Source organism: Zootoca vivipara, chromosome 6 (genome assembly GCF_965207765.1).
Source record: "Zootoca vivipara chromosome 6, rZooViv2.hap1.1, whole genome shotgun sequence".
Taxonomy (NCBI): domain Eukaryota; kingdom Metazoa; phylum Chordata; class Lepidosauria; order Squamata; family Lacertidae; genus Zootoca; species Zootoca vivipara.
In genome coordinates this window covers 3,858,239-3,874,135 of record NC_142589.1, presented here as the reverse complement: position 1 = coordinate 3,874,135, position 15,897 = coordinate 3,858,239, and the positions used below count along the sequence as shown (strand labels likewise).

The following is a 15,897-nucleotide window of genomic DNA, read 5'->3' as shown; positions in this document are numbered from 1 at the left end:
GTTTCCCCAGGGAGAAAGCAGCGGGACTACCAGGGCACCATCATAGAGGAGCCCTATCCCACATGAGAAGGATCTCTCCTGCAGAATGTGAGGCCCAAGCTGGCGTATATAGGTGGAGGGGCTCCTTCAAGAATCTGGCTCCTAAACTGTTCAGGGTTTTCCATGGAAAGGAAAACACATTGAATTGACTTCAGTACAGTGATACCTCATGTTGCGAAAGGGATCCGTTCCGGCGGCCCGTTCGCAACATGAAAAGGCCACAACATGAAGCGCCACACCTGCACATGCGCGTGATGGCGCTTCTGCGCATGCGCAAAGAGCGATTTAGCTAAAGGGGGGAGGCCGTGAAGCGGTGACCTCACCCCCTTTGTGGCGTCAAGATCAAGGTTCCCGTTAAAGGGGTCTTGAGGGCAGGCATTGGCCATACGCTGAGAGGTTGTAATTGCTTTCCCCTCCAGCGGCAGCGAACTGGGGGGGGGGGGTGTTCTCTGCTTTAACATGTACTCCAGAGCCAGCACAATCCCCACACATTCTGGATAACCCAGATGTCTTCCAGATCCCCGGCTGGGGACTGGGAAGGGTAAACGCCCAATGCCTGAGCCAAGGTCTCTCTACATCTGAGACTTAATAAAGTTGTGGCCAATTTTAATCCCATAGCACATTGTCTCGAGTCATTATTCCAGTCAGGGGTCACCTGGGGTTGGGGGGGACTCCGCCTGTCCACTCAAAAGTGACCAGTCAATCAATCTGAATGTTTCTGGTACAGCACAAGCAAACAAAATAAAGAAATAAAAAGTTTCCGCTTTTTAAGGGTTTATTAAGATATCCTAGGAGACCAGCAGATCTTTCCTGGGAATGAGAGATTCTTGGATTTGCAAAATGATCTCCCTGTACAATTGATTTCTTATTCATTTATTCATTTCCTTATTAATTATTTATTCACTTTCCTTATTCATTCATTTAAAATTTAGAAATCATGTTTCCATGGTGCCAAAGGGTACACAGTAAGCAGCCATTATTAAATACTAAAACAACGAGGTTGTGGTGATGGGTGGGGATTAAGATCCTAAGGACAACTCTGCTCCACCACCTGGTTTTCCACAGCGGCCCTCTGGGTGCCACAGAGCAGGTGCGCACGAGGGCAGGAGCTCTTTCCTGCTAATGTTCTCCAGCAACTGGCATTCAAAGGGTTACTGTTTTCTGACTCTGGAGGAAGCACAGAGTCACCAGGACTAGTCCCTTCCAACTCTACAATTCTATGTGTCTGCTTTTTTTTTTTTTTGCATCAGCTCCAGAAGCTTAACCAGTTAACTGGCATATTAGCTGCTTGTTCATTTCGACTGTGTGCTACTGCATTAGAAAAACAAAACCCAAAATAACAATTAAAAAATATCACAGCAAAACTACTAGTCACTGAAACAAACAGAAAACAAAGGAGGACATTTAAATAGAAAATAAGGTTTTTTCCTCTTTCCTTTCCCATTTCCCCAGCTTAAGGCCTAAGCCGATCTGTCTATGGGCAACACGTAACCTCGGCTGCATTCAGCTTTTGCTGGGATCCACGAGGCATTCTATCCGACTGGAGGAAACTTCCATCATTCAATATTGTGTGAATAGATGATCTTAGGGTCGTTTTACAGGTCTTTCCTCTCTCTAAACCTGCTTGTGTTGGGCTTCTGATTGGGGTCACTGGTGCAGACAAAGAGTCATTTGCTAAAGCGGAGAGAATTTCTGTGGAGGGCAGGAAACAGAACAGCCAGGGCAAATTCTTAGTGCTCATTCACCTATGAGACCTATCTTTCTTTGCAGTCAAACCAACAAAGGCACTGAAGCCTAGCTGTGTTTCCAAAGTATAAAACACACCTGGGAGGGGGCGGGGGAGAGAAGCTTTAAACTCTCTCACTGAAGGAACCAGAAGGTCTGCAAAACGCAGTCCATTTTTGATTGCTCCAGCTGGGCCATGGGGGTACCTTCCATCTTAAATGGAGGATTCAGAAAGAAGAAGGAAGCAGGTTAAATCTTTCGGAGCTCTGATTCAATAGAACAACTATGGATTGGTGGGTTAAAAAAAACTTATGCTTATATCTAAAGACATTATATTTCAAAAGTGCCTCAGATGCTCACATATTTAAGGCAGCAGAGGATAGTATTTTGGGGCCTAAGGGGCACATTCTTCTCGGGGGGGGGCACATATCAGTTAGTGGAGATTGCCACAATCTCTCATGTGCACTCTCACATGTACATGGGGCATGTACACATAGAGGCAGAGACCTACACACAGACACACACTCTCACCCCTCTGCTGATCCGTGGAGCCCCCCCCCCCCGCTTTCTGCTCATCAGGTGCTCAACCTGAGGAATGAGGAGGGAGTGATTTGCTCACCTCAGCACTGTGGCGTCTTTCAATATTTCTCCTCATACTGCCATTGCCAGAAAAATTGGTGGGGGTCTGTGGGCCAGGGAAATTGGCCTGGAGGGCTAGGAGCTAGTAGTCACCCCTGCTTTACAGCTACTCTCTTGCAGAGAGGGATGGTTAAGAAGATATATTTGTTGGAGTGGCACAGGGGTTATTCACGCCCCGAGACAGCCTGTCACTGGTACAGTATGAGCAGCAGGCAGTACCTCAGTCTCAGATACAGACCCCACAGTGATTTGGAGGCATATTTTGGTGAGGATGGAACTTATAGGAAGGTTGTATGCATTACGATTGCTTCTGCAAAGAGAGAGATCTTGTAACTGCTATGTTTGTTTAGACCAGGCATCCCCAAACATCGGCCCTCCAGATGTTTTGGACTACAATTCCCATCTTCCCCGACCCCTGGTCCTGTTAGCTAGGGATCATGGGAGTTGTAGGCCAAAACATCTGGAGGGCCGCAGTTTGGGGATGCCTGGTTTAGACTTTATGTTGGGGAAGGCTGGTTTAAACAAAGAGAGCATGCAGAAAGCAGTCTGGTCTACTGGGAGACTTTGAGGGCCTTTGATACTTCAACACAAAAGATGCAAGGTGAATTTGGGAAGGAGATGCTTTGGTCCTGGGATTCAGTAACACTATATTTCATGGTGCAAATGTACAAGGCTCACACTAAAAAAAAACAAAAAAACAGCTGCCCTTCATTTGATGTTTTCAGAACTGCTCCTTAGGTACACATGCATGGCTTACATGTCTCATACCTCCAGTATCAGAACACAGTTTATTTGTTTTTTTATACTTGCTTTTCCTTACCCTGTATCTCAGCTCATGCATTTATATACCGTAGCCACAACCTGTTCTGCCAGCTTCATGCATCTGATACAACGGGCTTCTGCCAACTAAATCTCAGACCCAAATGTATTAGCTAGCCCTCAGGACTAGCTAATTATACCACATAAATCTTTGCATAGGAAGAAACAGATTATATATATATATATGGCAGATGAAGGCTGCACAGCAAATTGTACCATAGAATCAACCATTTTCAGCACCAGCTAATCCACAAGAGAGGATATAGACACAAAATATCTCAATCTCCCTCCTCATTAACAGCTGGTGACATGTTCTAGCAGAACCTGCTTTCCATCATTCATAAAGACAGACACCTGCCTAGTTTCCTTTGCTTCAAATCAAACTAGACCCGGAATGTTTACACTTCTTCTTTTTTTTAAAAAAAAGATTCCTACTCTCTTTTGAAGAAGAACATATGGGGGCTATCAGATAGAGGGGAAGAAAAGACAGCAGCAAATCCAAATGCCAAAGGAAAGAAATGCACACCTGAATCACAGTATGAATAGAAATGATGATTTAAAACACCAGTCCTTTTACCTCTGGCCTTTATGCACAACACTTGCTTAGGCAATCATGCAACTTTACATGGAGTAGTTTTCTATCACATTCTCTTCAGTGCCTCTCATCTAAGTGGACAGTCCACCATTTCAGCCACCACACTTTCCAAAATGCTCTTTCGTCTTACATTTAGACACCTGTCTAAGGGGAAAGAATTTGGTTGTGCCACAGCCCCTGGGGGTTGCCATCCTCAGTCCAAATTTGTTCATTTGGGAGTGTCAGATGCAGTACCCAACCTTCCCTTGGGCTGTAAAGAGATGAAAAGGCAAACCAAGACTCCTTAGAGTCCCTTGGATCGTAACAAAACCTTCAACAAGACCACAAGGCAGACTACAGAAAACTCTCAAATCAAAGCCAAAGGGCTTTCCAGACCCCAAGATATTGAAAATATGTAAAATGGTTTCCTACCTGGAAATGTTTGGAATTTGTCCCCCATTTTTTCCTGGCTGAAGAAATATTCACAGCACTACACACAACCCTCCCCCCCCCAAAAAATCCCAACCAAAACGGAGCAGCAGCAAAAAACAAGACCCTCAGACTTATTTTATCCACCCTGTTTAGTTAAACTCCACAGCTTACTGAGCAGATTATAGGGCATATGAAGCCCTTTCCTTTGCCCTCAGCTCTCATGACGTGAACTTACCGAATAAACGCGATGCCTCAGAAGAGGTGGGCCTGTTGGTAACGGGGGTGGGGGGTAGTGAGAGGAGTGAGGTAGACAGAGAAGATGGAAAACAACAGGACCTTTTAAAAGTATATGTAATCCCTTCACAACCAGAAATGTTAAACATGACAACGCCTGCTGCAAAGTATTCCGAGGAAGTATTCCGACAATACCACAAAAAAACAGGTGCTTTGATAAAATAATTTTATTCTGATATGCCTGTCGTTCTGGGAAACTTAAATTGGCTGAATCAACTTGCCTATTTGTTTCACATATGTAAGAAATTGCTTCTGTTCAGCATGACTTGGGCCAGCCTTCACAAACTTGGCGTCCTCCCAGCCAACAAGCTGATGGGAGTTGTCGTCTATAGCTTCTGGGGGGCACCAGGTTGGGGAAGGAGGGCTTGGTTATTATCTCACCAGAGGCAGAGAAGGTGGAAAGCTCCAATGCCTTGTGCTTCTCCATCTCTGTGCTGCTTTCCAACATCTTCAAGGAGATGTGCAAGCTTTCTCTGTGCTCCACGTCAGGCATTGCGGAGAAAACAGGAAGTAAAGAACATGAGAAGAGGGGCAAAGGGGGCCCATCTTGTCCAGCATCCTGTTCTCAGTGGCCAACCAGATGACTCAGTGGAAAGCCTAAAAGTCAGCACTCTCCCCCCTGGTTTCCAGCCGGTGATATTCAAAGGTGTTAGGGGACACATCATGCTCCTTTTAGGGTAGTTTGTCCACCTTTGGTCCCCACACTGCACTCAGTTTTCACCTGTGGCTCTAGAAGTTGCGTGTGCAGACCCTTTAACCTTCCCCAAATAAATTCAGCCAAGACTCAAAATTTTGGTTTGGTTTTTGGCAGAATTTAGGCCACAACTTTATTGATTACAATCAAGTGAGTGGTTGCATAGGCTCTGGTTCGACTAGCTCCCTGCACCCTTGCAGGTAGCGCTGACCCAGGGCACCAACCATAGGTCAGCCTTGGGTGAACACCCGGCAAAGTGGAAAGCGGGGTCAAGCCAGTCCACCAGCCAGATGCCCCCCCATACTCTGGCTTAGGGCACAATCCCTCACAGGGTTGACCAACCAAGAGTCCCTGGATTCCTTTAATGGAATACCCATTGCATGTTGTTGTTGTTTAGTCGTTTAGTCGTGTCCGACTCTTCGTGACCCCATGGACCATAGCACGCCAGGCACTCCTGTCTTCCACTGCCTCCCGCAGTTTGGTCAAACTCATGTTCGCAGCTTCGAGAACACTGTCCAACCATCTTGTCCTCTGTCGTCCCCTTCTCCTTGTGCCCTCAATCTTTCCCAACATCAGGGTCTTTTCCAGGGAGTCTTCTCTTCTCATGAGGTGGCCAAAGTATTGGAGCCTCAGCTTCACGATCTGTCCTTCCAGTGAGCACTCAGGGCTGATTTCCTTCAGAATGGATAGGTTTGATCTTCTTGCAGTCCATGGGACTCTCAAGAGTCTCCTCCAGCACCATAATTCAAAAGCATCAATTCTTCGGCGATCAGCCTTCTTTATGGTCCAGCTCTCATTTCCATATATCACTACTGGGAAAACTATAGCTTTAACTATACAGACCTTTGTCGGCAAGGTGATGTCTCTGCTTTTTAAGATGCTGTCTAGGTTTGTCATTGCTTTTCTCCCAAGAAGCAGGTGTCTTTAAATTTCTTGACTGCTGGCACCATCTGCAGTGATCAAGGAGCCCAAGAAAGTAAAATCTCTCACTGCCTCCATTTCTTCCCCTTCTATTTGCCAGGAGGTGATGGGACCAGTGGCCATGATCTTGGTTTTTTTGATGTTGAGCTTCAGACCATATTTTGCGCTCTCCTCATTGCATAGGGATGGCCAGACTCCTATCCCATTGCATAGGGATGGCCAGACTCCTCTCCCATTGCATAGGGATGGCCAGACTGCTCTTCCACCCCTATCACCTGAACCAGAGCTTATCCGCAACCTTACAAGTTGTGACGATTTGCTACACGGGAGGCGAAACCCAAATGGCACCAGCCAATCAGCCAAGTTGGGAAAATTCCTGCCCTGCCCCTGTCCCAACGACAGACGACACACGAAGGCATAGCAAGGTCATGCATGCAAGCCCTAAACATAGGGAGAGGTGAGCGGGTGTTCCGATGCACTGGCCCCAAAGAGGAAGCTCAGGGACATGTGCATGGGCTTAAGTAGAGGTCCCTCGAATAGAATTTAGCTGGCATCCCATTGATCTGATTGCACTCAGCATCGAGGGACCTCCAAACGGGTGTTGTGGCCATCCAAACGTTCCCACCCACAACACAGGGTTTGGTTGCCAGGTCGCACCGCAACACCTGCCCTCTTGTTAGGGAGGACCCGATCTGTCTGCATGTGACAGCAGCAACACCTGGGAACAGCCTCGACTAGCCAGCTAGCCAGGTGAGGGGAGCCAATTGGTCTGAAACCCTCAGTGAGTTAGGGACTTCCCCTGCATGTGGAGACAGACTCCGGTGGATTGAGTGGACGAGACCAAGAGTGGGTCCAACAGTCAAGAAGGCAGTTTCTACATGTGTTGTAGAAGGAAGCGAGGGGCAGGTGGGCCTCATCCACCTGGGGAGGCAGCCCATCTAAGGAAAAGGAAAACTCTGATCCTAAACCATGCTGGATATCTTCAGGAAAAGAAACGGCCAAGGAGTAAACTCTACACAAATGTGGAATGGAGTCACAAAGGCAGTTGGATGGCACCTTGCATGCCTCCTTCTGGCAACTCCTGCAGCCAAGCTGGTGCCAAATGTATTGCTCTGCTTTCCTTTGGACCATATTAGTAAGACTGAGGAGGGGTCCTGTCGTTTGAGCAGCCCACGACCTCTATCTATACATATCACCCAGGTTTGCGCCCTGGGGAGGTAACTTTGATGAGGCTAACACAGCGGTTTTTCACCCCTGGAAGTGTACTCCATTGTCTCTTGAGACCAACTTGAATAAAATATTGTGGGGGCCCAGGCAAACCCAGCCCTGCATAATTGATTGCCTGATGCAGTGCACACACACACCATTTGAATCGGAATGTCCATCAACTTTGTGGGGCCCCGGTTCCCTCAAATATTTTATTGTGGGGGCCAAAGCCCCCACAGCCTCTAGGAGTTGGCTGCTATGCTTGAGACAGACAGGTGCCAACAGCAACTTTCTCCAACGGTGCAGGAAAACATAGCCATCAACATCCCTCTCCTGCATGAATTTGTCTGATCCTCTATTACAGCCATCCCTGTTGGTGGCCATCCCACTCACCCTAGTGGGAGCCATTTCCATAGTTTAACTATGTGCTGCGTCAAGAAGCACTTTCTTTTATCAGTCCTGAATCTTCCAGCATTCATTTTCACTGGATGCCCACGAATTCTAATATAATTGGAGAGGAAGAAAACTACATCTCTGTCCACTTTCCACATGGCATCCATATTTTAATGCCTTTCTATCATGTCCCTTTGGGGACCCAGGTGGCGCTGTGGGTTAAACCACTGAGCCTAGGGCTTGCTGATCAGAAGGTCGGCGGTTCGAATCCCTGTGACGGGGTGAGCTCCCGTTGCTCGGTCCCAGCTCCTGCCAACCTAGCAGTTCGAAAGCATGTCAAAGTGCAAGTAGATAAATAGGAACCGCTACAGCGAGAAGGTAAACGGCGTTTCCATGTGCTGCTCTGGTTTGCCAGAAGCGGCTTTGTCATGCTGGCCACATGACCTGGAAGCTATACACCGGCTCCCTCGGCCAATAATGCGAGATGAGCGCGCAACCCCAGAGTCGGTCACGACTAGACCTAATGGTCAGGGGTCCCTTTACCTTTACCTTATCATGTCCCTTTATACCTCTCCTCCCTCAACCAAACAGCCCCAAATACTGCAATGTTGCTCCTTCCTCTTGATCATTTTGATTGGACTTTTCTGAACCTATTCCAGCTCCACCATGTCCCTTTTGAGGTGAGGCAACCAGAACTGTACACAGTATTCAAAGTGTGATCACACCATAGATTTGTATATTATGATATCAGCAATTTCAATCCAATTCTAACAACTGTGGAGGGAGCTGCGCCTGAAATTACAGGAACTTAAGATTTGGATCTCAATCCTTAGTCAAAACAAATAGCTTGTCCTTTCGTTAATTCTGACAAACAAAATAGGTAAAGCATCAGTCTCAGGGAATCAGAACCTGCTGGATGAGGCCAATTGTCCATCTAGTCCAGCACTCTGTTCTCACAGTGGCCAACCAGATACCCCAAAGGAAAACCCACAAACAGGGTCTAAGGACAAGAGCCCTCTCCCCTCCTGTGGGTTCCAGCAATATAGAAGTATCACCGCCTCCAATTGAGGAGCCAGAGCTGAGCCAATATCTTGGATTTACAACAGTAAAAACAGTAAAAAGCAGTTGTCTAACGTAAGAGGACAAGAAGAGCTGATGACTGGTTTAACCTTTGTCCCCTTTATGAATATCCATCATTATTTCACTCCTATGAAAACATCAAGCAGTGTTCTATTGGGGATTTCACAGTGCGGGGTAGGGGAAAAATATTGGCCTTTGCCCCAAACACTGATTGGCCGAGCTAGCCATGGAGAAGGGCCTCACCAGAGAGTTGAGATGGGTAGTGCAGTGTGTCTCTGTGTGCCGAACAAAGAGGCACACTGGCCTCCCCCTCCCGGGATCCTTGCAACTTCTTGGCCTCTGGCCGCCCCTGCCCACCCTAATGACGGACATTGTGCTAATGATTTTGTAAAACCCAAGCAAAGTTCCTTACTGAGTGCACCATGGAAAGCAGACAACTATTTTGGTATGCAAAATGCTAAGCTTTCCTAAGGAGCTTACAGACTAGGCTGCATGGAATAGACGGGAGTGAACAATTCCATGTTGGCCTCCAAAGCAAAGTCTGCAGACTCTGCCATTCGCAATGGAGGATATTAAAATGGTAAACTGTGTGTGTGTGTGTTCTCTTCAGTTCTGTGTTTCCCACAGCAAACAAATACTTTATCCCAAACATCTCTCTCTCTCTCTCTTTTAATTTAAAGCTTTCAAGCAACGATGGAGTTATGGCTCCCAGGGCCAAGGGGTGGCAAGGTGGGCCCCTGCCAGGGGTACAGGTGAGAGGGGAGCACAAAATTGGCTAAAATATAAATTGTCCATATATAAAAATATTGATTATTGCCTCATAAGAAAAAGTTTTAAATAGAGGGTGAATTGAATGGGGGGGGATTTGGAGGAGAGGCGGAAAGAAGAGCTAATTTGTCAGTGGCTAGGGGGCGCAATCTGGACAGTTCTGCTAGGGGCGCAAGATCACCCAGCTACAACTCTGCTGGCTCCTTAGTCAAAAAGAACATGCAACCTTCCTTTTTTTGGTAGCATAATGTGATCTGTCTTGAAAATGTTAACCCGCAAAAAACCCCACCCTCAAGTGGGACTGGGTGATCTTGGCAAGCTTGGCAAGAGAGATCTGATTGCATGCAGAGCCACCAATTTAGTTCTCGTAGAGATGTGTTTTCAACTTCTTCCTGATTTTGCAGCTTCTACCTCACTCCCCAAATAATGCATGATGAGCTGTGTAGAAATCAGGCAGTTTCTTTTTTCTTTTTCATGCAGACTGCAATGAATTGTGATCACTTGCCCTCCCTCTCTACTGTCAAAATTTAGCTTGTGGGCTCCCAGAGGCAGCAACTTGTCTTTCACTTAGGCAGGGTTGGCACCAAGGGTTGGCATGGTTGGGCATTTGCTGGGGGCCCAGTGACAAGAGCCCCCAGGACTTGCTGCAGGACGGACACACCTCCTCCAAAACCTGGAGCCAATACTGTGTTTATGGTACCATGTATACTGATAGTAGTGATGCAGAGATACGAATGATGATCCTAAGGAAGCCTTAGCCTTATGTCTCCCCCTTTCCTACTCACTAGTCCTGCTGGCATTGTCGTTTCCATTCTCATAGCTGATCCTGCCCCCGTCGTCTGTGTCTGAGCGGTCCTGGCGCTCATAATGCCTCTCACTGTCGCCGTTCTTGTCCCGACTGGACGACGATCTCCTCCTGCGCCTTTTTCTCCTGTAGCCACGTGGCACTGGCACCCCAATGTAGATGGAATGGTAATCTGCTAGGAAGAGGAAGAGACAGAGACGAAGAGAGAGTGCAAGGGAGGGAGGATCAGAGGGGAAGACAGAGACAGGCCCGCAAGGCAAAGCTCCAAAATTATTCCCAACAAATCTCTTGGGCTCTCTTTCATTCTGTCCCTGGCTCTGTTGGAGGGTATGGAGTTATGTGACCCCAGAGCCAAGGAGATAAGTAACAATACAACCTTTAGAAAAAACCTGAAGGCAGCCCTGGAATGGGCTTTTAGAACAGTTGGTTTTAGAACAGTTTCGTTTATGAACAACTTGGAAATAGAATGCTGCAAACCTAGAAGTGGGTGTTCCGGTTTGTGAACTTTGCCTTTGAAGATGAACATGTTCTGCATGCTGTCGAGTGTGTCCCGCTTGCTCTTTTTGTCAAGTGTGTTCGGTTTGTAAAAAAAAAAAAGGGGGAGAGAGAGAGAAAGAGGCTTCCTGTTGAGTCTGTTGGCTGTTGAGTCCTGAGAACCCACGCAACACAGAGGTGATATTTGGAGCTTTTGTTTTTGCTATTTTTTGTGTTTTCGTTTGTGTGGCTTTTTCATTTTTTTTGACTGTGACTTGTTCTTCGTTTTATGGGACTGACTTGTGACTGTGGCTCGTGGCTTTTTGTGACTTGTTTTTGTGACTGTGTGGAACCCAGTTCAGCTACTGATTGATTGTGTGACTGCAGAAATGGATAAAAGCCCCCCCATTCAAACAATGACTATCATCAGTGCATAAGAAAAAATAAAAAAATTTTTTTATCATCTACAATACTGTCTTATTTATTTTATACTACAGTACATTGATTATTGCTTTCATTTTATGGACCAGTGTTCTCGTTAGATAATAAAATTCATGTTTTGCATTACTTTCTATGGGAATGCGCACCTTGGTTTTAGAACTCTTTGGTTTTGGAATAGACTTCCGGAACGGATTAAGTTTGGGAACCAAGGTACTACTGTATGTCATTTCAACAAGTGAATTAATTAATATAATAATTAATAGAAGCTGAACAGGGGAAACATGCAAAGGCGATATTTTCTTCATAAAGGTAAAGGGTAAAGGGACCCCTGACCATTAGGTCCAGTCGTGACCAACTCTGGGGTTGCGCGCTCATCTCGCATTATTGGCCGAGGGAGCCGGCGTATAGCTTCCAGGTCATGTAGCCAGCATGACAAAGCCGCTTCTGGCAAACCAGAGCAGCACATGGAAACGCCGTTTACCTTCTCGCTGTAGCGGTTCCTATTTATCTACTTGCATTTTGACGTGCTTTCGAACTGCTAGGTTGGCAGGAGATTTTCTTCATGCTGATGTTCAAATGCCCCATAAAAAGGGACGCTTAGAGGGTCTGTGATTGCACCCTGCCCATCTGACAAGGTTGCCCCAGCCACCCTGATGGTTCTGCATTGCCTCTGCAGTTAGAGGAAGCAATGTTTCTGAATCCCACTTGCGGGAAACCATTGGAGGGGAGGCTGCCGTTGTACTTGAATCCTGCTTGCAGGTTTCCCACAGGCATATTGTTGGCCAATTTGAGAACAGGATGCTGAACTAGAAATGCCAATGGACTGACCCAGCAGGCTCTTCTGAGGTTCCGATTTTCCGAGCTTCGTGGCCATAAAGGTTTTTGTTGATTGTGTTTATTACAATTAGTTTTAGTATTTCTGGTGTGTTTGTAAGTCACTTTGGGTCATTTTAACAAGTGAATTAAAATAATAATAATAATAATAATAATAATAATAATAATAATAATAATAATAGCTGAACAGGGACCATTTTGGCTTCCGAATGCCACAAACCTGGAAGTGAGTGTTCCAGTTTGTGAACTATTTTTGGAAGCTGAACAGGGCTTCTACGGCTTCCGATTGGCTGCAGGAGCTTCCTGCAGCTAATCAGAACCCATGCTTTGGTTTTGGAAGTCAAATGGACTTCCGGAACAGATTTCGTTCGACTTCCAAGGTACGACTGTATTTTCCTCATGCTGATCTTCAGTTGCCCCATAGAAAGGGAGCATACAAGGGGGCCTGTTCCACTGTACATGCCCAGCATGCCTTCGCTATTGGCCACAATGGAAGGCAGACAGATCAAACTGTGATACATGGAGCCAACTTACCATCTTCATCATCATATCGCATCCTGGAGGTGCTGAGGCCTCTCTCGCTCATTGCATCATCATCATCCATCATGGCCAATCAGGGGACACTTAGAGAGTACAAAGAGCAGGAGGAACAATTAAAGTCTTCTGGGTTTGGTTTCGTAAGAAAATCATTTTTATTGTTATTTCCCATCAACTCAGGACCTACACAACATGAGAGAGAGCCCCTCCACATCCCTGCCTTAGCCATCCATGAAAACAAAGGCAGTGTAGTCAACACAGTGTAGTCAAGGTGGCACATTTTCACCCCATCTTTCTTCCTCCCTCTCCTGTAAGGAACTTCCTAACAGAGCAATCCTGTCTCTTTTAAAAATTGGATATCCTTTTATCCAGATATCTAGATCAGATTTTGCTAAGCCTCAATGCAGTAGGCAAATTAGAGTCCTGTATGACATTAACACCATCATGCGCCGCCACCACCTCCATTTTATTTGTATGCTGCCTTTCTACAAAAAAGTTATGCCCAAAGCGGCTTGCAATAACAATGAGAACAATAAATCACAAAACAAGGGTTTCCATATTTCAAAAAGTGAAAATCTGGACACAAAAGTTGTTGCAAAGTTGCTGAGCTGCTGGGGGGGGGGGCAATGTCTCAAAAAGAGAGAGTTTTTTACCTTTTTTAAAATAGGAAATCCGCCAAAAAATCAACACTTCCAATATGGGCTGCCATACACCCGGGTTTCCCCGTACATTTTAACTGAGTTGCAAAAAATTCCACCCAAACACAATTTTTGACAGACGAATTCTGGCTATCTCCAGGAAATTCTGAGCGTATGGTAGCCCAAACAAAACCCATTGTCTCAATAGCAATTTCACTATAACAGCAATAAAAAACTGGAACGTATATCAATATCAACAAAGCTTTATAATACAAAGCTTTTAAACTATGATATTACGGGCAGCAAAAGTTGTCCATAAATAAATAAATAAATAAATAAATAAATAAATAAATAAATATTATTGGGGGGGGGCGACAGAGACAAAGCCACCCCCTTCACAGGAATTCTGGATCCTAGGACTACTCAACTAGTTCTCCATAGTTGTTGCAGGGTGGGTAGGTAAGGTTGCTTTGCAGTTATGTTTTAAATGCTCTCATAGAATTGTCTTGTTGTGTGTGCCTTTTAATAATTGATGGATTTTGTAATTGATTTTACACTTGTAAACCACTTAGAAGCCATTTGGGCATGTGAGCAGTAAATAGCAGTAAATTCGTAAATAGTAAATAGGTAATCAAATCTCCTCCACGTAGCATTGGCTGTTAACCTTTTGCCTGTGAATCCCAGCGGGGGAGAAGAAAACAGAAGTTTCTGATCCAGTGGGGAACTGGCCAAGAAATCAGAGAAGATGGAGAATTGAGCGATTGCTGGTGTGCTAGTCTTTGTGATGGAGTTTTGCACTTCTGAAAATGGCATCAGGCTGATCATGCAAGCCAGTGATTAGTCACAAGTGTTAGCAAGGGGCTCTGCCTCACCATCCTTTTAAGACTTAGCCTAACAGCTTCTTCATGCTAGTGAACTCCATTTTGCCAGGGAAAGTGAACCTTAGGGAACTGGCACAAGAGCATCCTTTACCTTCTGGAGGGATGCTTGCTAACTAACTAGACAAAGGGATGTGAGGGAATGCAGGTGCCTTCCTCTCTGCTTAGTCTCAAACTCAGTCAAGTCACCCAAGGCTCTTGGGCCTTTCAAAGAGCCCCAGTAAAGGCAGAGCCATGCCTAAAGCACTGGGGAACCCACTGGCACACTCACTATACATACCTGGTCAGCCATCAGCACCCATTAGCATTTGTCATGTATAGGAACCCCATCATAGGAAGCTGGCTTTTACTGCACCAGACCACCTAGCTTAGCATTGTCTACAATGGTCATAGGCACCAGCTTTGCAAGGTTTCAAGTAGCATTCTTTCTCAGCCCTAGTTGGAGGTGCCAGGGCTGCATGGCTTGGGACCAGGATAACAGAAAGACTCCTTATATACCTCACTCCTTATATACCTAGCTGAGGTGAGGGCGTCCTGCAGGTGCTTTCTTTTCACACAGTGTAGGAATCAGGCCTTTTGTGTAGTGGCCCCTGCCCTTTGAAATCCGCTCCCCTGGAATGTTAGGCAGGCGCTACATCCTAGGCTGTCTTTTAATTACCTACTGAAGACCTTCCTTCAACACGTTTCAAAGTTGAGGTCTGCATCAGTACTGGATTTGTTTTTAAGATGTTATTTTAGTGTTTTTGGCGCTTGCGGTTTGCCACCCTGGGCTCCTTTCGGAGGAAGGGCAGGATATAAATAAAATGAATAAATAATTGAGCAAGGAGGTAAATAGAGGTGGGGACTCATGTGACAGAATGACACTCCCCCATACTTCTTTTTTGAATGCCCTGAACCTAGAAAACATGAATGGCACTGGGAAATCTAAGATAGCACCCTTCCCCTTTGTATCTAGTTTTACACATGGAAGGATTTTTTTTGGGGGGGGGGGGAGTTATGGAGGATCATTCAACCAGCTGCCACCTGCAATCTAAAGTGACACAGGCACACACAAGTTTATCACCTCACCTGCTGCTTGTGAGATGTAGGTCACACAGTCTACTTATTAAGGCAGAATTATTGAACAGCAGCATAGTCATCCACAAAGAGTGTTTATTCCAAGGCTCAGCTTAAGCCATAGTGTCAAATTTCTATTCTGCGGCATCTTTCCCTGTATAGCACCTGCAGAGTATCTGAGTCTTTTTTTATAAAAAAATATTAATATCACAACTGCATATTAGTTTGCTAATTATTTCATGTGCCCTGATTGCCCTTCATGGGTGACTGAAAATCAAAGGGTGATTGCTCATGGCAGGAAAATCAATCCCCTCCAAAGTCACTTTGAGACTGAACCAGCAGCCATCACCCATTCAGGGCTTCCTCCCACTGCAAACTAAGGGCTGGAATCCATTCATTTCATTACTGCAACACCCTGACCAACAACTAAGAGAAAATATTGTTGCATTGCAGCTGATTAAGGAATATAAATATTTAAATATTTATTATGACTGCTGCCAGCCAACTGACACAATTTTAGTTGATTAATCACCTGGGTTTTTTAATCAGTCTGTTGCAGCGACTTGACAACTAGCCCCATCACACTGCAAGACTTAAAAGATAAGTTGCAATATCCCAAATAGGCTTACTATGGAGTAAGTATCACTGAA

General features: G+C 45.6%; 1 protein-coding gene across 1 annotated transcript in view; it reads right to left on the bottom strand.

Moving 5' to 3' along the window:
- Positions 1-12,745, bottom strand: part of SLC4A5 (solute carrier family 4 member 5) — an 87,581-nt gene extending 74,836 nt beyond the window's left edge. Inside the window, exons 1-2 of the mRNA XM_088671447.1 lie at positions 12,673-12,745; positions 10,370-10,564 (exon numbers count right to left, since the gene is read on the bottom strand). Of these exons, the coding sequence (XP_088527573.1) occupies positions 10,370-10,564; positions 12,673-12,745 (268 nt within the window). The remainder of the gene's footprint in view (positions 1-10,369; positions 10,565-12,672) is intronic.
- Between the last annotated feature and the right edge of the window lie 3,152 nt (positions 12,746-15,897).